This window comes from Carassius carassius, chromosome 29 (genome assembly GCF_963082965.1).
Source record: "Carassius carassius chromosome 29, fCarCar2.1, whole genome shotgun sequence".
Taxonomy (NCBI): domain Eukaryota; kingdom Metazoa; phylum Chordata; class Actinopteri; order Cypriniformes; family Cyprinidae; genus Carassius; species Carassius carassius.
Window position 1 is genome coordinate 13,974,882 of NC_081783.1, and position 26,427 is coordinate 14,001,308.

General features: G+C 39.3%; 3 protein-coding genes across 7 annotated transcripts in view; 2 read left to right on the forward strand and 1 right to left on the reverse strand.

The window, feature by feature from the left end:
- The window catches only part of LOC132109663 (phospholipid-transporting ATPase IA-like), a 143,981-nt gene extending 141,015 nt beyond the window's left edge, over positions 1-2,966 (forward strand). For all 5 annotated transcript variants that reach the window (XM_059515926.1, XM_059515925.1, XM_059515927.1 and 2 more), the window contains one exon: positions 370-2,966. In XM_059515926.1, the coding sequence (XP_059371909.1) occupies positions 370-467 (98 nt within the window). In that variant the 3' untranslated portion in view covers positions 468-2,966. The remainder of the gene's footprint in view (positions 1-369) is intronic.
- Positions 2,967-6,002: 3,036 nt separating this feature from the next.
- shisa3 (shisa family member 3) lies at positions 6,003-9,450 on the reverse strand. The gene is made up of 2 exons (XM_059515929.1): positions 8,734-9,450; positions 6,003-7,405 (listed from the first exon to the last, which is right to left on the reverse strand). Exons 1-2 carry the CDS (start codon positions 9,005-9,007, stop codon positions 6,849-6,851), a joined length of 831 nt encoding a protein of 276 aa, XP_059371912.1. The 5' UTR covers positions 9,008-9,450; the 3' UTR covers positions 6,003-6,848.
- Positions 9,451-17,425: 7,975 nt separating this feature from the next.
- On the forward strand, positions 17,426-24,659 carry LOC132109665 (BEN domain-containing protein 4). Its single transcript, XM_059515930.1, has 5 exons — positions 17,426-18,220; positions 22,225-22,770; positions 23,550-23,641; positions 23,990-24,230; positions 24,374-24,659. The coding sequence occupies exons 1-5, from the start codon at positions 17,797-17,799 to the stop codon at positions 24,613-24,615; spliced, it is 1,545 nt and encodes a 514-aa protein (XP_059371913.1). The 5' UTR covers positions 17,426-17,796; the 3' UTR covers positions 24,616-24,659.
- Positions 24,660-26,427: the final 1,768 nt, after the last annotated feature.

A 26,427-nucleotide genomic window follows, 5' to 3' on the forward strand; every position in this document is an offset into this window, starting at 1 on the left:
ATATTATTTAGAAAAGTAAAAGATGTTACATTAATTATATTTATTTCTCTTGTGCATTTCTTCTCAAAAATATGAGAACGGTACTTTAAGTGCTATTAGTAATATTTGCAAACATAATTTTCCTTCAGATTTAAATAATCTTTTATTTCTTTTTCAAAGTGTACACCCTGGTGATGATTGAAGAAAAGACTTGTTCTAGATAAACACAAAATTAGAATTTCTTTCCCCTTATTGCATGTTGTTTATTTTATTTGCTTCATGTTTTTATTAAAATTTTATTTGTATCACTCATTTTGTAAGTTTGCCAGCAGTATGTTTTTTAGTGGAGTGTATTTATCTAACGTGTGTTTTCTGGGTCCTTGTTTACAGACGGCTACGCATTCTCACAGGATGAGAACGGAGTGCTCTCCCAGTCTGAGGTCATCAGAGCCTATGACACCACCAAGCAACGGACCAGTGAGTGGTGAGATCCGGCTCGCTGGGCCCCGCCCCCTCTCAGCGGTCACTCACCTTTTTCATGGCTGACAGAGAGCTGAAGCCTGTGAGTTTAACTTTGGCCAGCCTAGGGCACCCTGGGCAACAATGGATATGAAAAATGAAGCAGTATTTGAGAGGGAGAAAAAAAAAACAAGTTCTGCTGTGTTGTAGTTCTATGTTCAACAGCAGACACAAGCACTGCTCTAGCATATTTTTGCCCAGCCTGCGGTCAGTATGGTTTCTGGTCTGTCAAACAGAGGAGAACAGCAAAAAGAATTGACTCTCCTCTCTCCTCCGCCATTCCTTCGGCTATGAGTGTTACAGCCAAAAATGTGCTGTTGATGAGGGTGGTGATAAAGGTGTTGAGAAACATTTGTGGTAATGGTCTTTGACTGTGACTTCCTAATCATTAATGGCACATGAAACACTCCCTTTTGTTTTTATATCACATATGTATTTTATTTGTTTCAGACAACAGGACGCATGCCAGATAACCAGAAATTAAGTTCCAAAGAATAATAGAAATGCAGTCCCTATTTTAAAAACAATGTTTAGAAAATATAATTGTTTTTACACACCTCAGATGCTTTCTGCATCTATTTGACAACTTTACCCTTGGTTTTGATTTTATTATTGTTCATGTTAAATTCTAAGCTATCAAAGCCTTATATTTGTTGTTGCATTCAGCCATTAGGAGGCATGTTTTTTTGTTTTGTATTAAGTTATTTTCAATTTAGTTTTGCATTTAGTTTGTTGTATTTTAACTTTTGTTTAGCTTTGTTTTTGTAGTTAGTTTTAAGTTTTGTTTTTTTATTTAGTTTTGATCAGTCAGTTTATCGTGCCTGGTTCTTCAGATCTTAGCTTGCATGTATCTACCTTTTTTTTAAACAATTTGGCAACATTTCAACAGCTTTTTTGAACACGTTTCTGCATTCCACGTCTTACACGGCTGCAATGATCACAAAGGTGCCTAACAGGAATTTTTTTTCCCAGAGAGATAGTATTTCAGAGTCTCTAGCTAGGCAGCGTTACCGCACGCTTACACGTTAGACCAAAATAATGATGTATCAGGCTACACAGGCAAAATGAGAGCTTTTTAAGCCACAAATTGAACCTCGACCCCGTTTATGCATTCGGCTCATGGTAAGGGGCTCGTGCGTGAAACTCTTTTAGACTATCAGATGTTCACCATAACGTTTATTTGACTTGGAAAAAAAAGTGTTCATCCCTCAAACATAAGTGCCATTAGCATAGGGGAGGAACGGAGGATTTTACCAGACCCACACAGTATCGATACAACTTTGTCTCTATAGTTATTTAGTGAATTTGTATTTTTATATTGGAGTAAGTGTGACTTTTTGGACTGATCTGCTTTTTAATGAAAATGTCGTCCCTCTTTTTTGTGGTTCCCCTTCAGAAACTGGTCGTTATTCATGAGCTTAAGTGACTACAATTGTCGTATTAACGCTTCTTTATTTGATGGTGGAGTTTATGCGTTGGTTTTCTTCTCCCTGTGGGAGAGCACGTTTTGTATTGTGCGTCTGCGCAGTGTGTGTTTGTCTGCATGTGCATGTGATCTACATTTAGGATGCGTGCGTGACTGCGTGAGTGTTCGTGACCCCGTCGGTATGCATGTCTGTTTAACTATATTAAAGCAGCCTGAGAGATTGGAATGAGGATGCGTGTGATGTACTCTGTGTTGTCCGATTGTGTGCCACTGCTTGTTTCCTTCGTCTGCACGACTCCAGGTATACTAACGGTGAGCTATATGCAGATGCATGGCCCTGTACGTCAGCAGGTGTAAGTGTGTGAGCGCACGTGTGTGTCCCATGTCTCTGTGTGTGTAGGTTTGTATGAAGCTCTGCTAAAGCTTGACCAGAGATGTTGCACAATGCACTCTTTTAACTCTTTTGTGATGAATATTCTCTTATCTAGTTCATATCAGTTGCAGTATTATTTGTTTGGATGGATGGATATACCGTACTTGTTCTTCATTTAGTTTGGGATCTCACTGTAACTCTTTTTCTTCCAGCTGAAACGTCTTTTATTTAACGTGGAAAGAATACGTTTAAAGCTACTGTGCATTTCGTTCCTTAAGCTGTGCTTTTGACCGATCATTGGCGTTGTGGGTCGTCATTCAACTCGAACACTGGAAATACGAAGTGATGTTGGTTAAAAGCTTGGACTGTTGCTTTCTAAAACCCTGTCTGTCAAAGTGATTGATTGCATGAATGGAAAAGTGGTTTTTGGTTTAGCCTAAATGTTAATTGTACGCTGAATCTCCCTCTAGTGTTGGTCGCTTTAAAGAATGAAAATGCACTTTTATATGGTTTCAAATTCTCTATTGGGTGTTTTATTTTTTTCATTCAGATCTTTCGTTCATGTCTTTTTGTTAAATGATTGTTTAGCATGTTGGAACTGCAAACTTTTAAGTGTTTTGTCTTAACTGCCATGAAGGACTACTGAAATAAACTTTCCAACTGAAGCTCTTCTTTGGTGATTTCTCTCATTTTTTTGTTGCATTCTGTTAATTATATCCTGATGAAGCCTCAAGGTTGTCCAAGATATACACTATTAGTGTTAGAACAGTATTGTAGCAGGCATCAGGAGAATCTCTGATCGTTTGTATTGTGTGGAGACTCTCCATTGGGGTTTCAGCAAACACAAAGTCATGATTTGGCAATAGCCTGTTTTGTTTCCATACCATAAACTTCCAAGAGCTTATTTTCCTGTCTAGACTAATGCATTTCTAGCTTCTTTTTTAAGTTCACACTTAATGCATTGGATTTCATGTCTTCCCATTGAAGACACTGAAGACCTTAAAGACCTTTTAGTGTTTCACTGCCTGCACAGCACTTGTTAATATGCACTTCTTCAGAATGTGTGCAGTGCTGATCCTCTTTAAAGAGCAGTTAGGGTGTTCAAATTTATATTGATGTCTTGTTTACAGCCACCAAAATCAGTTTATACGGTTTAATCATGAGCAAACTCTGGCTCAGCACCCACTGTATTCAACAAACTTTTGAAAACTTGTTTTTATTTTTATCGCTTGGTTTCTGTGGAGATTGTGAAATCTTTAGTGTCCACTGTGAAATACTTCATGCAAAACAGCCTGCTGTAAACATCATTCTTATGAAACAATTTGTTGTCTTGATATTTTTGTGAAAAACATGATACATTTTTAAGGGTTATTTATGTAATAGAAAGTAAAAAATCAATTTAAAGCATCCTTACTGATTGAAAAAAAGCGTTTATTTCTTTCAGAAAATGTTTTTACCCCAAACTGAACAGAAGTGTATGAATATTAAGCATCAAGCATTTTCCTTGATTGTTGCATTGTATGGAATTTTGCTTAAGTTGCTGGGGTATATTTGTACCAATAGCCAATTGTATGGGTCAAAATTAAAGATTTTTCTTTTAGGCCAATTTCATGTTCCATGAAGATATTTTGTACAACCCGAATTCCAGAAAAGTTGGGACGTTTTTTAAATTTTAATAAAATGAAAACTAAAGGAATTTCAAATCACATGAGCCAATATTTTATTCACAATAGAACATAGATAACGTAGCAAATGTTTAAACTGAGAAATTTTACACTTTTATCCACTTAATTAGCTCATTTAAAATTTAATGCCTGCTACAGGTCTCAAAAAAGTTGGCACGGGGGCAACAAATGGCTAAAAAAGCATGAAATCAGGTCTGTAACATGATTAGCTATAAAAGCTTTGTCTTAGAGAAGCAGAGTCTCTCAGAAGTAAAGTAAAGATGGGCAGAGGCTCTCCAATCTGTGAAAGACTGCGTAAAAAAATTGTGGAAAACTTTAAAAACAATGTTCCTCAACGTCAAATTGCAAAGGCTTTGCAAATCTCATCATCTACAGTGCATAACATCATCAAAAGATTCAGAGAAACTGGAGAAATCTCTGTGCGTAAGGGACAAGGCCGGAGACCTTTATTGGATGCCCGTGGTCTTCGGGCTCTCAGACAACACTGCATCACTCATCGGCATGATTGTGTCAATGACATTACTAAATGGGCCCAGGAATACTTTCAGAAACCACTGTCGGTAAACACAATCCGCCGTGCCATCAGCAGATGCCAACTAAAGCTCTATCATACAAAAAGGAAGCCATATGTGAACATGGTCCAGAAGCGCCGTCGTGTCCTGTGGGCCAAGGCTCATTTAAAATGGACTATTTCAAAGTGGAATAGTGTTTTATGGTCAGACGAGTCCAAATTTGCCAATCTTGTTGGAAATCACGGACGCCGTGTCCTCCGGGCTAAAGAGGAGGGAGACCTTCCAGCATGTTATCAGCATTAAGTTCAAAAGCCAGCATCTCTGATGGTATGGGGGTGCATAAGTGCATACGGTATGGGCAGCTTGCATGTTTTGGAAGGCTCTGTGAATGCTGAAAGGTATATAAAGGTTTTAGAGCAACATATGCTTCCCTCCAAACAACGTCTATTTCAGGGAAGGCCTTGTTTATTTCAGCAGGACAATGCAAAACCACATACTGCAGCTATAACAACAGCATGGCTTCGTCGTAGAAGAGTCCTAGGTGCTAACCTGGCCTGCCTGCAGTACAGATCTATATAAGGCAAGAATGGGACCAAATTCCAACAGCAAAACTCCAGCAACTCATAGCCTCAATGCCCAGACGTCTTCAAACTGTTTTGAAAAGAAAAGGAGATGCTACACCATGGTAAACATGCCCCGTCCCAACTATTTTGAGACCTGTAGCAGAAATCAAAATTGAAATGAGCTCATTTTGTGGCTAAAATTGTAAACTTTCTCAGTTTAAACATTTGCTATGTTATCTATGTTCTATTGTGAATAAAATATTGGCTCATGTGATTTGAAAGTCTTTTAGTTTTCATTTTATTAAAATTTAAAAAACGTCCCAACTTTTCCGGAATTCGGGTTGTAAGTTTCCCTACCGTAAATATACCAAAATGTAATATTTTGATTAGTAATATGCATTGCTAAGAACTTCATTTTGACAACTTTAAATGCGATTTTCTCAGTATTTTTTTTTCACCCTCAGAATCCAAATTTTCAAATAGTTGTATCTCGGCCAAATATTGTCCTTTCTTATCAAATGATGTATAAATCTCAATTTCGAAAAATTGGCACTTAACACTAGTTTTGTGGTCTAAGGTCACATATGATGTTGAAGCTGGTCATCGTGTGTGGCATTAAACAGGATGTGATATCAATCTAAACAGGAAAAAGCGGAGATACGTCAAACAGATGACATCCCCTGTAGTTTAAATTCAAATAATAACAGCCGTTTATTTATGTTGGCCACAATTGATGTAAATGTATCCATGGCTGTGTCCCTAGAAAGAATGAATCCATAGGTTAAAACAAGCTTTCCCTTCTTGGCTAACAGGATAACTGGAATCGCACATATTCTCAGTCAGCCTGTTCTAAAATGGAACCTGATGTCATACAGTTTCTTGAATGTTCTTTCATTTTATATCTGATGCATTACTGTTGTTCAAGAGTGATGAGACCAACTACGATAAGTGGAAGATAAATCCATTTAATTTAGCTCAAAAACACTGTTGGTTAGAGACTGTAATACTTATTTGAAGGCCGTCTCGTCACATGATGTGCTTCCAGCAGCTCTGTACGTTTAGATACACCTGATCATTTACAAAACGTCTCATATCAAATACAACAAACTGTTACCCATGTAATCTGAAACTAAGCCAATAATGGCTTTCAGATTGCTACAAATTATACTAAATTGAAGAATGAATGCTCTCCAAACATAAAAAGAGGTTTTCCCAAAGGTAGCTGTACATTTGTATGATGTTAAACTGTTCCTTATGTGACGTACACGGAGCAAGAATCAATGCATGATGAATGCCTGTTTTAAACCGTCAACTAAACCTTCAATATCTGACCCATTGGAAAAATAAGATCATTTCTATAAAACCCTCATTTAGACATGAAACCATTTGTGTGTAGGACCCCTAAAATGAGATAGAGATTATGTAATATTCTGTCCATCTATATATCAAATTATCTCAAATACAGAAGCCAAAGTGTCATTGACCTCCTGGACTTAAAAAATTTAAAAAATAAGCAGATTGAAAGTGCATATGAGATACGATCAGTTGTAGATTTAGGCTTCCATGTTGTATCCAGCACTCAAGTGTCTGTCAGATTGATAGTTCACTATCTCACCAGCTTTAACGGACCATAATTTCCAGCTGCAGTCTCACAAGTGCCAATCGAGCTTTCTGAAAGACACACTAGTGCCTGTTTCCTTGAACGGGAGCCCCTGTAATACGAGTCTAAAACAACGACATTGTGTGACATGTTCTTTGGTGTCCGTTTCCTTTCGAGCAGGGAACCCCAGGTCAGCTCTGGCTGAAGTCAGCGAAGCCCTTGTTTGTGGAGAACGGTTCCTGCGGCAGGGGAAAGAAGTACTGTTGTGGCAGAATGAAGCCGGAGCCTTGCAGGGTCTGCTGGTGGTGCTGTAACTGGAGAGAGTGACTGCCCTGCTGGGAGGTGTAGGGCGGTGGAGGAGGTGGAGGCAGTAGTGGCTGCACCGGGGCCACGGACACAGGAGAGGAGGCTGTGGAAGATGAGACCATCAGGAGCTGCTGCTGCGAACACTGTCCCAGTCCATCACCCCGGCCCAGGGACAAGCGCCGGACGGAGCTGCCTCCTCCCGCCGAGCTGGAGCTGGTGGTGGCCGTGCTGGACTGACGCGAGGGCGTGCGCAGGCTGGGGGGGGCTGTTGTGAGGATCATGGGAATGGTTTCGCCCTGACTGCGCAGTGAGAAGCGGATGGGCTGCTGTGTGGGCTGCTTGGGGCGCAGGCAGGTGCAGCAGTACACGGCCACCAGAGAACCCACCACTACAAACGCCACGAAGATGGAGCCCACCATCAGGAAGGGCACGTAGATGGGCTCTGTGAAAGAGAGAAACGGCATGGGAGGTTAGAGAATCTCCGAGCTACCTCAGTTTATTTGTAAGAAAAAAAATAAAGGGTCCATAAGCAGTGCCATAGAAGAAAAAATTTTGGTCCTCCAAAGAATCTTTAACTAAATAGTTCTTAAAATAATCTTTTATATATATATATATATATATATATATATATATATATATATATATATATATATATATATATATATATATATATATATATATATAATCTAAAGAACCTTTATTTACTGAAGAACCTTTTGTGTAATGGAAAGTTTTCCATGAGTTCTTAAGATTTAGATCATCTTGCAATTATTTTAACTTTTTTTATTTACTGATAATGTGTGAGAGTTGTTATTTTTTAGAAATTGTTAATTAAAGGATTATGTAATAGGGAATATTTATTTAAAAAGCAGAAAGAACCATCACAATAATTACTATATGTTTTAACTTTTTTTCTTATCTGAACCTCTCCTGCTTATTTTAAGAATATGTAGTTTTGTGCCTGAAGATAAATGGACTTACAGTGGTGACCTACTGTACATTTCCTTTTTGGGATCATCAGGATTTCAGCGTAAAACATCGCCTGCTATTATGGTATTAAACTATATGTTTGTGAACATTTGAAATGAGACTGACTATACTTAACTTCTGCCAACTTGTAAAAATGACAAATTGTTGACAAAAATGATCTGAGAACATTTTCTCCAGTGACTGTGCAGGTGTGTGAGGTTGAGCTCTGCTCTGTCAGACTTTACAGCAGGTGCTGGTGAACTGAAGTCCCTTTATTACTGTTTGTATTTTATCTGAGTAAAACTGTGTAATACACTTAATGACTAAGACCTGAAATATCACATAATCCTGTTAAGACATTCTGTAATGCGATCATTTGACTGGCAACAAGTAATTCAGCCAGATGTCATTATTGCTTAATTAGTTAGATAATTAGTTATCCCTGTTTTAAAGTAGTCATTTATCAGCCTCCTGCTGATCATAAAACAGTGTTATATCTAGTAGACATACTCGCTTTTACAAACGCTTTAAAATAATTAATAGTAATAGGATAAAACTACTTTCACTACTTAACTTTTTTTTAGAACCGAAACTTTATAGTATATTTGTTCAGTCAGTTTTCTGAATCATACACATGTAATGACCAATCTTTTTTTTCTTTCTTTCTTTCTTTCTTTTTTTATTAAAAGTTTGTTACTTTTACATCTTTTTTTTTTTTTTTTTTTATCCGAACGTTTTTCCATGACGCAAATGTTGCTTTTGTCTAAGATATTTTTATAGATGAGTTCATGTGTGTCTTACGGGCAGCATATTGCGTGTCGTTCTCCACCTCTCTGTCGTTCGTGCACGTCCCCTGGTCGAGGCGCGCGTCGGGGGCCGCGCAGCAGTAGCGCAGCGAGCAGCTCCCGCAGCACACCGTCGCGTCCGCCGTATCAAAGTCCTCCGGACACTGAAAGCCCTCTTGGTAATTTCCACTGCTGTCTAGCCAACCGTGACAGTACTCTCCTCGGGCATCAGATATCCGCAGATTCCATGTCAAATACCCCAAGACCAGGCAGTTGAGCAGGCGCACCATACCGGCGAGATGCGCTGAATTCAGTTCCTCTCAGAAAGAGCGCTTTTCGGTCAAGCGAGCGGTAAACGAACTGGAATTGATTTATGAAAATACTCCATCAGTTCATAAGATTTAAACAATTTACTGTTGTTAAATCCGGGGTTTGTTGTTCAAATCCAAAATTAAGAGTCAACGAGCGCCGGTCTTGGGTTGTTTTAAAATATCACTTCCAGAAATCCCATGATTTTATCTGCATTTCATCAGCTACCGCTGTTTACAGTCATTATAGTCTCGTTGTAAACTACTCATGGAATGCTTCTGATTTCCATGTGGATGTAAAATAAACTCTCAGCTATACGTTTTTATGGAAGACTGGTAAAAGCACGTTCCTGTCCTGCAGTTCTCCCCTCAGAAGTTGTGACCGCACAGAGACGCGCGCATCTGCACTGAAGCCACTTCTTAAATGTGTGCTCGGCTCCAGTACGTTTGTTTTAGACTCGCACCCGATCCGTTTCAGTGACGCGCGCTCGCGCAGTTGGCTGGCCTGGCGTGCGCATTCATGCGACTGGTGTCTGCGTCCTGTTGCGCGGGGAACGCAATATGGAAAGCAAAATTGCATCTGGACTTGACTGTGTTATGTGTCCAACGTCTTAATAAAAATATATTTTTCTTTATTTTTTTTTAGGGTATTGATATTTTAGCAGTATCTTTTTGGTTTACTTAAAAATATTTTTTTATTATTGCATGGAGTCTTTACAATTAAAGAGGTTCATTTCAATATATTTGGTCGTTTGATCATTTATATTTCTATTCGCAGAATTAAGCTATCCTTGGCGTATTCTTTCAGTCGTTTGGACAGGGGTGAGGAGGCTTTGCCTTAAAATGAGTGTCATGTTATCGCCCTCTTCTGGCTGTTATTTCTTTATGTAAATCAGGCACAACCCTGGCCTGAAGGCAGCTTACTGTTACAAGCTCACTTGTATTAATGAATACATCTAAAACGAATCAGCTTTTTTTAAATAAATAGCCAACAGATGCTTTTTCCCATCTGTGGGCTCAAATGATTATCAGTTTTACAAATAGTTTTGCAGGTGTGATAGGTTCATGTATGTGACACCATCATGTAGTTAGGTTTAAAGACTATCTTTTGACAGTGTATCTATTATTTCCCCTTTTCAACACTGCTGTGATTCACCGGATGTTATGCTAATATGTAGCACCGATATAGTGATTTATGTTTTAGACAAAAAGAGCAATTTTATATATGAACAATATCACTGAAGTAGGGGTGAGAGAATAGCTACAAAATACCCATTTCTGGAAGTATCCTAAAAAAAAAGCATTGGTTATGTCTCAAGTGAACATGTACAGTTGAGAAAGTAATTAGATGTGTATATTTATATTGGACTTGAGCATCATGTCTTAAAGTGAACTTAGCCTAATTTACCAGCTGCTGTACAGTCGTGGCCAAAAGTTTTGACAGTGACACAAATTTTGTGTTTTGCAAAGTTTACTTCTTAAGCTGTTGTGGAGTTCATTCACATGTTTTCTAGATCAGATTTGGCCAAAAAAAAAAAAATTATAATGTTCCTGACACAAAATGACTAGCAAACATTAATAGACTAATCATGTAAGCAACATCTGAAAGTGTGAATGAGTACTTGTCAGGTAAAATCACTATCAAACTAATTCGATTGTAAGAGCAGACTAATGGAGGGAAATCATTGTGTTCTTGTTAGCAAATGGTTAACTCCAAAGAAACACATGCAGCATTCATCACTTTGCATCAAAATTGCATCATATGCAATTGCTACAGTCCTGGCCAAAAGTTTTGAGAATTACATAAATATTAGTTTTCAAAAAGTTTGCTGCTAAACTGCTTTTAGATCTTTGTTTCAGTTGTTTCTGTGATGTACTGAAATATAATTACAAGCACTTCATACGTTTCAAAGGCTTTTATCGACAATTACATGACATTTATGCAAAGAGTCAGCATTTGCAGTGTTGGCCCTTCTTTTTCAGGACCTCTGCAATTCGACTGGGCATGCTCTCAATCAACTTCTGGGCCAAATCCTGACTGATAGCAACCCATTCTTTCATAATCACTTCTTGGAGTTTGTCAGAATTAGTGGGTTTTTGTTTGTCCATCCACAATGGAAAATGCATTGTTCTTCACCAAACTGTTGTTGGATTGTTGGAAGAAGTTGCTGTTGGAGGGTGTTTTGGTACCATTCTTTATTCATGGCTGTGTTTTTGGGCAGAATTGTGAGTGAGCCCACTCCCTTGGATGAGAAGCAACCCCACACATGAATGGTGTCAGGATGCTTTACTGTTGGCATGACACAGGACTGATGGTAGCGCTCACCTTTTCTTCTCCGGACAAGCCTTTTTCCAGATGCCCCAAACAATCGGAAAGGGGCTTCATCGGAGAATATGACTTTGCCCCAGTCCTCAGCAGTCCATTCACTATACTTTCTGCAGAAGATCAATCTGTCCCTGATGTTTTTTTTGGAGAGAAGTGGCTTCTTTGCTGCCCTTCTTGACACCAGGCCATCTTCCAAAAGTCTTGGCCTCACTGTGCGTGCAGATGCGCTCACACCTGCCTGCTGCCATTCCTGAGCAAGCTCTGCACTGGTGGCACTCCGATCCCACAGCTGAATCCTCTTTAGGAGACGATCCTGGCGCTTGCTGGACTTTCTTGGACGCCCTGAAGCCTTCTTTACAAGAACCTATTTCCTTGAAGTTCTTGATGATCCTATAAATTGTTGATTTAGGTGCAATCTTAGTAGCCACAATATCCTTGCCTGTGAAGCCATTTTTATGCAACGCAATTCTTCACGCGTTTCTTTGCAGGTCACGATGGTTAACAATGGAAGAACAAGGATTTCAAGCATCACCCTCCTTTTAACTTGTCAAGTCTGCCATTCTTACCCAATCAGCCTGACATAATGATCTCCAGCCTTCTGCTCGTCAACATTCTCACCTGAGTTAACAAGACGATTACTGAAATGATCTCAGCAGGTCCTTTAATGACAGCAATGAAATGGAGTGGAAAGGTTTTTTTGGGATTAAGTTAATTTTCTTGGCAAAGAAGGACTATGCAATTCATCTGATCACTCTTCATAACATTCTGGAGTATATGCAAATTGCTATTATAAAAACTTATGCAGCAACTTTTCCAATTTCCAATATTTATGTAATTCTCAAAACTTTTGGCCACAACTGTACACATACCTTGAATGAACAAGAACTGTGCTAGATATTTTCAAATTCCTCTTTCTGCTGTGGACCACCCCACTTCATGTTGAATTTGGACATGAGGGAATTTTTTTTAAACCCTAAAATATAATACAATTGTGGACAAAGATTGACATTTCAAAATGACCGTTAAAGGAATTATTTTTTACCTGCTAAAAGCAGACTACACAGAGCCCGTCCAAGAGTGCTAAATCGTGGCTACATATAGACCATGTCATGAAATGTATCTTATATCTTTGTAGATATTGACTCTGCGAACATGATGAGAAGGGTCTGGCTGCAGACACGATGCACTCTCAGCCGCGCATGCGCATTTGGATACATGCACTCTCAGACTCACGAATGCTCAATTGGACACATGCACTCTCAGACACACGCATGCGCACTGTTTTAAATGCACGCACACAGGCCAATCAACTTGATATACAGGATTTAACGGTCGCACACACAGATAGGCTATTATTATAAGTATATTTATTTAATTTGTTCAATATTAAGTTTAAGTAAAAGTGTTGTTTTACATAAATGTTTTTGAAAACCATAAAAAAAATAATATCTGATGTATCCTCCATGCAGAGGACTTTCGATGTTATGCACGTGTTTTAAAATGGAGTATCGTAACGTTAGAGGATTTAACGACCACTTAGATCATTACATCGGAGTTAAATTAATCATCTTCATTTATTAATGTCTGCAGAGTTTAATATGGTGGTTTTCCAAACAGCTTAACAAAATTTGTCATGGTCTCCTTCAAACTGACATTAACAACTGTATTAAAACTATTTATGAATGCCTTTCAGAATCAGTGCATTTCGTATATTCCAGTTTCAGTTAAATTTCTTATAGTTTTATTTTATTTTATTCAAAATACACCATGATCTACTTTAAACTGACATAAAGAATTGTTTAAACCAATGTCACTTAATGTTTCATTAATTTGAGTTCCTTTCATAATTATGCCTTCTGAATGAAGAAGGAATGTCTCATCTTTCTATATAGCTTAATAACTTTTTTTCTAATGTTTAATCAAAAAATCTGATCATAAATTAGCCTTCCCATTATGAGGTGATAGTTGACTCATTAAAGTGATTTACAAGGGAATTTTATTTTTACCTTTTGTAATGGCATTTTTTTTTTATTTAATAAAATTGTCATCTTTTATATTAAATTTAAATAAATAAATAAATATATATATATATATATATATATATATATATATATAAGCTTTTGAAAATGTCTAATTAAAACAATAGAATAAGAACAAACTAAGAAGAATAAGTTATCAATCAAATGAAAACAGTATCAACAAAATTAATTTGTACAGAGGTGGAACAGAAGAACACAAAAGTGGCATGTAGGTTTATTTCCAGACATTTAATGAGCAATTAGGAGTTACGGAGTAGCCACTCTGTAGCCACTACGGATGGAGTTACGCCAGCCACTCTGAAAGTTTACGTGGCAGTCATTTCAGCTAACCACGTGTATATATAGATGGTGCTTCAGTGGGCCGTCATCCGCTGGTCTCTCGTTTATACAAGGTGCGCGACGGCTGAGGCCTTTCCGCCCTGTGCGAGTTCCTTCATGGTATTTATCCATTGTGTTGCAAGGTTTATCAGGGCATCCGTTTGAGCCCTTTGAAACTATACCGGATAAAATCCTGACTTAGACAGTTCTTCTTGTGGCTTTATCCTCCCTCAAGAGAGTTGGGGATTTACAGGCTTTTTCTGTTTTGCCCTCGTGCATGGATTTTGCACCAGGCTCTGTGAAAGTATTGCTGCGACCGAGGCCTAATTATGTCCCTAGGTCGCTTCGAACCCTTTTCACTTTCAACAAGTGGTCTTGGAGGCTTTACCCCCTGCAGGGACGGGGTCAGGAGATCTGAGTCTTTGCCCTGTCAGAGCGCTGAAGACTTATGTTGATCGAACAGCTCCATGGCGTGAGTCCGACCAGCTTTGTCTGTTAGGACACAAAATAGAGGCCATGCTGTCACAAAGCAGCGCATGTCCCATTGGCTGGTGGACACTATATCTCTAGCCTATGAGGCGCGCGGACTCGCTTCGCCCTTAGGAGTTAGAGCTTATTCCACGAGAGCAGTGGCTTCATCACAAGCTTTCTCAGTGGTTCTTCTATATGATGTCTGTGCTGCGGCAGGATGTTCCTCACCGAGCACTTTTGTCAAGTTTTACAGTCTGGATGTGAGGATGGCTCCTGGCTCCCAGGTTCTTCCGCTTGAGCAGATGCTTTCCTTGGATTCCAACTATCAGGTACGTCAGGCGTTATGGTATAGCGTTCCCATACGGTGACGTCACCGCAGCATCGAAGTGACCTATGAAAGGGAACATCTAGGTTACGTATGTAACCACGGTTCCCTGAATAGGGAACGAGATGCTGCGGTCCCGGCCGTTCCATACCTTGATAGCATTTCTTCAGTTCATGAAATTTGAGCGAAATAGCGCGCGGCACTCAGGTATACGATGCGTACGCATGCGTAGGGCGGTGCCAAGCACTATTTGGCCAATAGGATTGGCGGGATGGTATAGGGCTTCAGACATTCCGTCACACTGAGGGGTGTTCTCATACGGTGACGTCACCGCAGCATCTCGTTCCCTATTCAGGGAACCATGGTTACATACGTAACTGAGATGTTCTTTTATCTTGTGCTTTTAGTTTGCATTTGAAGTATTTCTGCCTTCGACCCACTAAAAAGAGCGCATGCATGAGCCTCAGCGTGCATGTCCTCAAAGCGCATGCGCGGCTGACAGTGCATGTGTCAAGTGCGCATGCACGGCTGAGAGTGCATCGTGTCTGCAGCCAGACTCTATTGAACATGATGGGATATCAACCATCTCATAGGCTGCCTGGCCAAAAACTACAGTGAATCAGGTTTGACTAAGTGGGCTAAAGATAGCCAGTCTGACTATGAGCTAAATTATGGCTATGCACAGGGTACGTATTGAACATGTCAAAGAAATTAATCCAAACACCTTGTAAATGCTGTTGACTTTGCTTACATGATGGAATATAATACATCTCAAAAGTTATTTTGCCAAAAAATGACATGTATCCAAATTCAAGGTAATTTGGGCTAGAAGTGGGTTACAGATAGCTGCATACACATTTACTCTGGCATGCTGGATATTAGCTTCTGGACGAAATCATGACTGATGGTGATCCATTCTTGCCTTATTAGTTCTCAGAGTTGATCACAATTTGTGTGGCTTCTGCTTGTCCACATGCCTTTTGAGGACTGAACACAGGTTCTCTTTGGGATTGAGGTCCAGGGAGTTCCTTGGCAATGGATCCAAAATTTCAATGAATGTAATGATCTTCAAGCCACTTCTTTATGACTCTTGCTTTGTGACAATGCACGGATCATCACCAATTTGCTCATGGATCACTGGAAGAAGTCGCTCTTGCAGGACGTTTTGATACCATTCTTTTTTCCTGATAGTGTTTTGGGCAGAATTATGAAAGAGCCCACGCCCTTGGTTGAAAAGCAACCCCACACATGGATGGTCTCAGGATTCTTCACTGTTGGCACGTCACAGGACTCATGGTAACATTCACCTTTTCTTCTCCGAACAATCAATTTTCCAGATGTCCCAAACAGTCAGAAGGGAGCTTCATCATAGAAAACAACGTTGCACTAGTCTTCTGCTGTCCAATCCTTGTACTTCCTGCAGAATTTCAGTCTGTCCTGAAATTTTTCTTGGAGAGAAGTGGCTTCTTTGCTGCCCTTCTTAACAACAGGCCATTGTCCAAAAGTCTTGGCCTTACTGTGTGTGCAGATGCTCTCTCACCAACTTTCTGCCACTCCTGAGCAAGCTCTGCACTGCTGGGGACACGATTCTGTAGCTGACTCCTCAGGAGGAGACGGTCCTGGCACTTGCTGGTCACTTTGGGGATGTCCTGAAGACTTCTTCCCTGGAGTTAAACCTCTTTCCTTGAAGTTCTTGATGATCTGGTAAATGTTCTTTCAGGTGCAATATTCTTTAAAACACACAACATTTACCAGAGAGCTTCTCTCTTTTTAACACACTGAATGGTGATACACTATATATATGTATGTGTGTGTGTGTGTGTGTGTGTGTGTGTGTGTGTGTGTGTGTGTGTGTGTGTGTGTGTGTGTGTGTGTGTGTGTGTGTGTGTGTTGGACTTGAAGAATGCAGTTGGGAAGCATTTTAAAACCAATAATTAATTGTTTCCTTTAAGTTTACTGTTGGTTGTTTTATTTGTTAAAATAAGTAAACCAACAAGAGGGTTAATCTTTTTTTTATGTTGTCATTTATGTTTTAATATTATGTTTGATAACATACTCTTGATTTGTATTAGAATTTTTTATTTTAAATATCTTAAGTTATTTAAAATATTTTATATTTTCATTTTTAATATATTTATTATCTTAAGTTGTTAAAAATTATTTGGCTATGGTTAGACGTCTATAAAATTTTAAAGAGACAGCCCAAATTCAGCCTTGTTTTAGCCTAGGCCCATATTAGATGTATATATGTAGGCATTCATTAACTGTCTGTTTGATGACTAGTCTACTCTTGGGCTATGGTTAGACATCTATTAAATTTTAACTGACAGCCCAAATTTAGCCTTGTTTTAGCCTAGATGTCTGGGCTGTGTTTAGACGGCTAATAGACATCTTTTAAACTGAAAATTGCTTGCTGGGTCACATACTGATACAATATCCCACGGCTGAAAAGACTCTGTCAATCAGATCTGAGGACCAGAAGTAACTGTTGTATAAATATATATCCCACAACTTTACTTCTATTCAGGTAAGAAAACATTGGATACTTTGAGTTTTCCTGCTTTGTTTCCATCCAGTGCCCCAGGAGTGATACGGCAGACAGGAATTTTATTTATTTACACAACCTGATTTAATAGTTGTGGTTGTTGTCTTCTTTTGTTTTCTAAATTGGATGTAATATTAAATAGATAGTCCACCAAAAAATGAAATACTGTCACCATTTACATGTTGCTCCAAAACTGTTCGACTTTGTTTCTTCTGTGAAACACAATATAGCCTATTCTGAGAAATGTCTCTTTGTTTGTTTTTGTCTATACAGTTTTTTGCTTACTCTTTGAAATATACTATTTTGTGTTCTGCAGAAGAGAGTTAAACAGGTTTGGGACGACATGGTGGTGAGTAAATGATTTTCAGAATTCAATCAGTTCAAGCTTAAAACAACAAACAAACAAATAACCCCCATCACTGACAACATGGGCTATGAGAGAAAACATGGAGGCATCGCGCACACCTCTTTATATCAGCTTGCACCTCTCACATCTGACACCCTGAGGCACATACACAGCGGAGGCGCGCGCGGATGCCGCCGGTGTCAGTCCCCTGTTGGTAGAATAAAAGCTAGCGAGTGATGTTACCGCCAGGGGATTGGAGCAATGGTTTGTCAGTAAAGTCGCCCACCCTCTGAGTATCTCAGACAGAGTTAGAAGTGTTTGAGACACAGGGCAAGGCGGCGAGACACTGGCATAACTGATTTAACCAGAGCGGAACAGAACGAAACTCGAAAGCGAGGGAGATGGAGATGCTACCGGCAGATGAAGGTATCTCTGCGCCCAAAATCTGCAGGCAGCAGCGGAGTCCGTACAGCTCCCTCAAGACCTTCCTGAGCAAACGCGCGGCGGGCAAGGCGAGATACGACAGACCCACAATGGTGGACATCCCGCAGCTCGGAGATCATCCTCAAGCTCTCGCTCATCATCATCAGCAGCAGCAGTATTCACAGCACGTCCCGCTTCCGCCAGCGTCCCTCTCCATCAGCAGCAGTCAGCAGCACCGTCTCCCCTGCGACGTCAGGCCCAGCGGCAGAGTGGCGACACCCAGCGCGGCATCAGCGAGGAGCGCCGCGGCGGCAGCGGCTTCGTTTGGCGGCCAGGAGACACCCGGCAGACACCCCGCGGCTCGCCACCAGTCTCCAGACTGCACCTATGGAATAAGCTCAGGTGAGTGAACGAGTTTGTCTCAGAAACTTTTATCCATTACAAAGCTGAAGACTTTAACGTGTCTAACTTTGTGGTGTGTTTTCATACGAACATTGCAATTATTTTTAGACTCAAATACAGCCACAATTTGGGACCCACGCCCAAATGATGCAACTCATTCAAGCAATGTCGACATGTTTAATTTCACATCAGTTTTACCTGAAAGTAATGACAGGAAAAAATAAACAACAACAGTGGCTTGGTAAATGGATAACACCCCTGCAATAAAATGTTTTGTATCTAAAATATTAGGATGACATTGTAAGTCTGTTTGTGGTATTATTTACCAAAATCTTCTTTTACATCTTTATATTAGGCTACAAACTCAGTGGTCGACATACCTGCTTAGGTCATTTCTAAAATGCTCTCAAATCCCTCATATTGCTTAAAAAGAAAAATATAAAGAGTATCAGTAATGAAGGTCCCGCCTCCCAGCATCAATCTGTGGAAAGCATTTTGTTTTTCTCACCAGCTCTCTCTCTCTCTCTGATTTACCTAAACTTGACAACTTCAGTAATTGTTTTTCATGTGCTTGTTGCAAGAGTTCATTTTCATTCAGTAGAGCCTCAGCCCAGCAAGCAATTTTCAGTTTAAAAGACATAATAGCCATCCAAACACAGCCCAGACATCTAGGCTAAAATTTGGGCTGTCTGTGAAAATTTAATAGACATTGAACAGCCCAAGAATAGACTAGTCAATTAGACCGCTATTAAATGACTACATATATCCCAGCAAGCAATTTTCAGTTTAAAAGACGTCTATTAGCCGTCTAAACTCAGCCCAGACGTCTAGGCTAAAACAAGGCTAAATTTGGGCTGTCAGTGAAAATTTTATAGACATTGAACCATAGCCCAAGAATAGACTAGTCAATTAGACCGCTATTAAATGACTACATATGTAGTCGTTTAGCGGTCTAATTGATGGCTAGTCTATTCTTGGGCTGTGGTTAGACGTCTATTGGACGTATAAATATAGTCGTTCAATAGCGGTCTATTCTTGGGCTATGGTTAGACGTCTATTGGACGTATAAATATAGTCTTTCAATAGCGGTCTATTCTTGGGCTATGGTTAGACGTCTATTGGACGTATAAATATAGTCGTTCAATAGCTGCCTGATTGTCTATTCTTGGGCTATGGTTAGACGTCTATTAGACGTATATATGTAGTCATTCAATAGCTGTCTATTCTTGGGGTATGTTTAGACGTTTATTAGATTTTCACTGACAGCCCAAAATTAGCCTCGATTTAGCCTAGACGTCTGGGCTGTGTTTAGACGGCTATTAGACGTCTATTAGACGCGAAATTGCTTGCTGGGAATAGACAACAAATTGGCAATCCATCCAAACAAATATACAGCTTTTAACTTGGACATCTTAAGACAATGCAACAGGATTAAAAAATATAAAATTAATTACAAAATAAAATATTATAAATACAATACACTTAAATATAAATCTTATGATTTAAAAAATCTGGAATTTTTAACAACTTAAGAAAATAAAAATATAAAAATGAAAAAAAAGGTAAATGTTGTGTGTTTTATACACATACCTCATATGAACGAGAACTGTGCAGTCTTTCCAAATGCTTTACTATCTGTTTGGAAGTTTCAAAATAAATGCATTGTACTTATACTATGACAAAGATTTTCTATTCAGCTCATGCTCTCTCTGTATCTAACAAGCCATTGTTAAGTCATAAATTCAATATAATAATTATAATAAATTCTGGACTTTGTCAAAGGCGAGAGCTTTAGTGAGGATATGTTTTGGATATTTTTTTTTTTACCATTGCTGCTTGGATCTTCTCCATTTTCAGCTGCTTTTCCAGATGCTGAAACTCCTCCTCAGTTTCTCCAATTCTTCTGAGTGTGTTCACTGTATAAATTAATACGGATTAATCTTTGTCATACCTGTTTGTTCTGTTGTTTGCTTTTTCTCCTCTTCTTGCTGCCACCTCCCAGCATGAATTTGTGGAAAGCATCTTGTTTTTCCTCACCAGATCACTCTCTCTCTGATTTACCTAAACTTGCCAACTTCAGTAATTGTTTTTCATGTGCTTGTTGCAAGAGTTCGTTTTGATTCAGCAGAGCCTCAGGCCTTCACGAATTGAGCAGTTATGTCATTATCATACAACAGGGTGCCTCAGAGTCTGTACAAACATTCATCTGATTGGTTTTTCTCCACATGAGTTATTAGATTGGATATGGGAAGGTTTAAGATCAACCTTGCCACCTATTTTTATTTCATTTTTGATGTAGTGTTCAACATGCAGAGTCCATTTCGAAATTCACCTGGGCATCATTAAAAGTGCTTCAGGCTGTTCACTAAATATTAATTGCACTTGTTGGAGACACAGTAGATGTTTCCATTGAAGATCAGGGTTCACGGCGCCTGCTTGTAAACAGTGCATTGTAATTTCATACCGATCCCTTTTGGTATATCATTATGGAATATCCACTGCAAAAAAATAAACTCTGGGATTTTTTTTGCCAATAAGACAATGCTAATGGTTTCATCTTTCTAGCCCCGGGGAAAGAAGCCGTAGACACCCAAGGACACAGCTCCTGAGATCAGTGCAATAATCCAAATTGCATTTAAAAGCTCCTCCAATGGGATCGTGATTAAAACAAATGTGGCTCATAAATTTGGCTCTGCGGCACATGTTGTGTTTAATGAAATTTCATGAGGCGCACTCTCTGTGGCAAAACAGAGGAAGAGAGGGAGGGAGAGAGGGGAAGAGAGGGAACGACAGCAGCAAAGGAGGAGGGAGAGGGATAGAGGAGAATATCAAATCCATCTTGCTGGGGGTAAACAGAGATGCTGTGCATGTTAATAAATGGCCACATCTGCTTAAGCTGATAGACACATCCAGGTGACGGCGGAGGCTGCGGGTGCCACAGCTACTGCCTGAGCTGATAATTGTCTGCCCTGTGTCTTTGTCTGAGGGTGACAAATTCATAATCGTTCTAAGATTCTGCATCTGGGTGCGGCCAGAAGGCTGTACTGTATGCGCTTGGTTGGTCAGCATTTTTCTTTTATTAATCTCTCTGCTTCTCATCATATTTATTGAGGATTTGGAAGATATGAATGGTGTTTATTAGAACCATGACACCATGAAAAATGAGTTATGTGTGTGCGGACAGATTCACAGCGTCCTTATCTCGTCCTAAATCTGTAGGTATGCAGGACCAAGTTGCAGATTTAAAGATAGAAATGATGGAAAGTGCAAACAGAGGACATGAAGGATGTAACGAAAAAGCAAAAATGGAGCTCACAAAGATCAAAAGCAGTGGTATTGGGAAATTAGGCAAAACTAAAATACAGTCAAACCAAAAATTATTCATACAGTGGACTACCAGTAAAACTGATTTGGGACCAAAAGGTCTTCAGACACTTTGACCTGATCATGTTTTGCTTGAGTGTTTTTTTCTGTAATTGCTAATGCGACCTTTGTGTACCACAGACTGAACAAAATTAAGCATTGGTAATTGGTATTATCCAATTATGTACAGCTGACAGCTATTCAATCAAATTCATTACATACCTTTCTGTCAAAGTTATCTGACATTATCAAGATGAATTTGTCCTGACTCGGTTTAACTCTTTTGAGTTCTTGTCATATTTTATTACCATTTTCTAAACTATAGCGAATAAACTGTGATAATGTGAGAAATGTTGAAGGTGTCTGATTAAATTTTGGTTTGACTGTAATAAATTAAATGTACAAAATTGCACTGAAAAAGCATTGTAAACATGAAAATGTTGTCTTGAAAATTGCTTGATGCATGTGGTAGTACAGACAAGTCCTACTGTAAATAAAAAAAATTGACAACAGATGTCATGCAGGTTTTAAAATACACAATTTCAAATTTCACTTATGGCTGAACCATTTTTTTTGGATACAAAAAATGAAATGAAGAAATCTGATGCTGCAATTTAAGTGTGATTTTGCTCTCCCCTCAGAAAACCGTCTTGTACTGGATGCTTTTGCCCAGCAGTGCAGTCGAGTCCTCAGCCTCCTCAACAGTAACGGACGTCTCCTGGAGCCCCAGCCTTCCCTCGTCCCTCCGTCCTCTTCCATCTCCACTCTCATAAAACAGGAGGACAGCTGCTTGTCTCCAGGAGAGAGGCTCAGTTCTAAGACCAGGTCAGAGGACACAGGTGAGGAGACCCAACGGGGCAACCACTGGAACCAACAGCAGACTTCCGCTTTCCTCCGGATTTTCACCGAGTCTCTTCAGAACTACCTGCTCTCCGGACCCCAGTCCTCAGACAGTGAACGGTGTCGCCCTGTAGAGGCTGAGCCGGCAGCATCAGGGTCCCCGAGGCAGAACTTAGGCGGCTGGGCTTCTCCAGCACCTTCTGAGTCATACGGACACCCCTCATCCACACTGCCTGAGGAAGATGAGGAGGAAGGTTGCTGCCCACGCTGTATGGAGCTGGAACAGGAAGTTCTTAGTCTACAGCAGGAAAACGAGGAACTGAGACACAAACTTGACAACATACCAGGTATTAAACCTTCATGATTTGGTTTTATTTCTGTCTTGATATTAGACACACTGTAGTCATTCTATTATCCACAAATTCCTGATTACTATCCTAAGCTTTTAAAGGTGCCCAGTGTACTTAAAAGGGGTCTAGGTTGTTCACTAAATGTTTATCAGACTTTCTGGAGACACAGTAGATTTTCATTACAAAAATTTGTAAAGAGAATTGTTTAGAAATCTGTTGTCAACAAAAAAGAAGTTCCACAGTCTTCCAGCTGTTTGCTACCAAAATAAAGGTCTGTAGTATAATGTTTGAAAGCAGAGAAATTCAGACAAATATTAGTATTATAAATTTACAGTTGTTCTGTAAAATGAAATTATTATTAAATACTACATTATAATTATTCAGTATAATAATATTGTTGCAATAGTAATATTTGTCTTTTTAAATTTGTTAATTTTTATTTTGAATATTATTATTGTATAGCCAATATAGAACAGGGAAATGTTTTTTTTTTTTGGTCCTTAGCTTATCGCATGTCTGACTTTTGCAGTGGAAACTATGAAACTGTTTCAGTTTTGGATACCTTTATAAAAAAGCCTTTTTCACAGTGTATTTGTAAGTTATGATTTATTTATTCTACAACTGAAAGTGTCCAAAAAGAGTTGGAGACAACTGACTGTATTTGCCACTAAATGGGGAAACATTTGTATTTGTATTTTACAACATTTCAGCTTGTTTGGTTTAAATAAAACTAAAAGTTCATTAGCCAACAAGTTTCGCTGGTTTTGCCTTAACAGCTCCTTGCCAGAATGTGCTGGACTTTTTTAAGACTGTTCTTCGGCACTACAACCAATTTGTGCAGCCCCAGCCTGAAGAGCAGCTTACAGAGGTGAGCCTGACAAAGACCTTTCAGTGCTGTTAAAACAGTCATGAAAACCACAGAGACACTTGTTTACACAAGAAACGATTACCAGTGGGAAAAGAACTGAAACTTTGTCAGTCAAATTAAAGTCTAATCTGAGGTTATGAAAATATTACTTTAAAAAACTGTTACGTAAACTAAAAGCAACAGAGTCTTTAAGCATCCCAGTAAAGTTTCAGTTCTTTATATTGAATTTGCCTGTTTTCTGGTACTGTATTTAGTGCAGCGTCTGTTTAAATGTTGATGCATTAAAGCACATTAAAGATTAAAGATTTCTTCCCCCCTACAATTTATAATCTCTGTCTTTCTAAATAGGGCAGTAAACAGCTTCTGGGGAACTATCCTCTCTTCATCACCAATAAGCAGTGGGACGAGGCAGTCAACTCCTCAAAAAAAGATGGCCGGCGGCTCCTGCGTTACCTTATCCGGTTCGTGTTCACCACAGATGAGCTCAAATACTCATGCGGTCTGGGGAAGAGGAAACGTTCGGTACACACAGGGGAGCCGGGGCCGGAGAGAAGACCTCTCAACCCCATCAAGGTCACATGTCTCAGAGGTAGTTGAGTTAAATCGTTCTTACACTTTAAAGAAAAAAATTATTTTAGCATCTAATTTCAATCAGATTATGAGTGCAATAATTATGCAGACTTAATTTATCATCTCACTTGTTCTATCTCCCTCATTCCCTCTCTTTTGCAGAGTTTATCCGGATGCACTGTGCTTCTAATCCTGACTGGTGGATGCCCTCCGAGGAGCAGATAAACAAAGTCTTCAGTGATGCAGTAGGGCACGCGCGGCAGGGCCGGGCTGTGTGCTCTTTCTTGGGGAGCGGGGGCAGCTGTAGCAGCAGCACTGGTAGTTTATACATGGAAAGCTACGACGGGCAGCTCTCTCAGGATGAGCTCTATCTGAAGGGCTCACAGAATGGTTTGGGGGACTAAAGAAGAAAAATACATCCAAATCATGGATCAGACCCTCCGGATCGGCTCATACAGAAGTTGCAGCACTTACATGATCTTAATGTGGTTTGTGTATGAAAATAATCCTTGTTCCTTACTGTCAAAACATTCCAGGGCATTCACACCTACCCAATAAATAATGTGGGATTCTTCCATGCTATATTGTTTAAATGGTAAGTAGTCACTAGGCAGCAGAGTTGGTTTAATTTTACATAATATCAGGTTAATATGCGCTACATTTCCTGATTTGTTCCATCAAATGTGATAGCAACATGAATGTATCCATTTTATCCCAATGTAAATAATAAGGAGAGCTTCCTTTCTTGTGTCAGATTGGTTAGATGGTTATTCAGACAGCCTGCAAATTAGGTGCTAATATGATTTTCTGATATGGTTAAATTTAAAGTGCCGCCCTCTATTTTATCATACGGTGTTGAATAATCTGTTATGTTTATTAAAAAAAAATTATGTTGTATAATGTATAATTTTCAAAGTGTCTGCAGGAGGAAATTACTGAACTCTACAATCTGTCAGTGACTGGAGATACAGTGAGTTTGTAATGTAGAGTGTTGGGTGGCTTCCTAATCTTTCCTCTGATCCAATAAGGAAGCGATGTTGTTCATAATTTGTGTTGCTGCTGCTTGATTCTAGTTCGTCAAGCACCACAAAGATCATGTTTAAAGGATCAACCTGACTTCATTTATTCTGCCACATTATAATATTCTCTGTGACTAAGAGACTAAATGAAATGCCTTAAAAAAAGAGACACCATCTACCACTAAGAACTACAAATACTGCCAATTTCAGACTGTTGTTTATCTCTTGGTGTTCCTGTTACATTAGTGGCCTCTGGCTGTGTTTGGGTTTTCAAACAAAAGAAAAATGTGTTTGAAAATGGACCATCTTTCTTTAATGCCTTAGACAAAGTCTCGGTCTGTGAAATGTTTTTACATGCAGGTCATTTTGTAATGTCTGGTAGAATTCAGTCAAATGTGATTTAATTACTCATTTTGAATTCATTCTCCACGACGCTTCATCAGACGGCTGATGGTGGGGGATCCCTAACATTTCAACCTGCTCACACAGCATAAAATCTCGTGAGCGTTAAGGCTGTTGAAGATCTGTGGCCTCATTATTCTGCTACTAATGGCTTCTGTATGGCCCAAGTTCATGTTCAGGTTTAAAAGTCAGCAATTCCCAAACATTAAACAGCTGATGAAGTTGTGTCAGAGTGGTATAAAGATTTCAAAATAAGTTACCAATTTGCTGTTGCCTTTGACTACCAGACATCGAAAAGCCACTGTTGATGTGATATGTAGCCTGTTGTGATTGTAAAAATCTGTGGTAATTGAAATTTGTTAGTCCTCTAGTCTTTTCAAAGAACGTGTCAACACTGTGAAGCCCGCCAAAAGTGATGAGACTGTTTTTCTTCTTACCTATTAATGATATTTTCGTTTCAAATGGAAGATGCATTTATGTAATGTTGACAAAAATGAGAAAAGACAATGAAGCAAAATAAGTGATCCAGACAATGCCATCCGTGTTGTGTTTCAATAGTAGCTGCTCCTTTCATTCCAGACGGTGAACAATAGATGGCAGTAGACAACAATAAAGCTACTGCAACGTTTCTTTGTGAAACCAGTTCAAAGGCTGTCAAATTCACTTCATTGTGAATAATTGCAAATGTCTGCGGAGTGAATGTGAGTACACCTTATGAAATCATTCGGATGCAGCATATTAGCCTATGATAAACAAGAATACAAAATTGGGCTCAAAGTGAAAATTGCTTTTAAA

What these genes read in the sequence shown, in the direction of transcription:
- shisa3 (XM_059515929.1), bottom strand. Translation starts at nt 9,007, where the DNA reads ATGGTGCGCCTGCTCAACTGCCTGGTCTTGGGGTATTTGACATGGAAT. An exon ending in CGACACGCAATATGCTGCCC is followed by an intron (nt 7,406 to 8,733) that starts GTAAGACACACA and finishes TCTCTTTCACAG; the next exon opens with AGCCCATCTACGTGCCCTTC.
- LOC132109665 (XM_059515930.1), top strand. Translation starts at nt 17,797, where the DNA reads ATGGAGATGCTACCGGCAGATGAAGGTATCTCTGCGCCCAAAATCTGC. An exon ending in CTGAAGAGCAGCTTACAGAG is followed by an intron (nt 23,642 to 23,989) that starts GTGAGCCTGACA and finishes CTTTCTAAATAG; the next exon opens with GGCAGTAAACAGCTTCTGGG. An exon ending in CAAGGTCACATGTCTCAGAG is followed by an intron (nt 24,231 to 24,373) that starts GTAGTTGAGTTA and finishes TCTCTTTTGCAG; the next exon opens with AGTTTATCCGGATGCACTGT.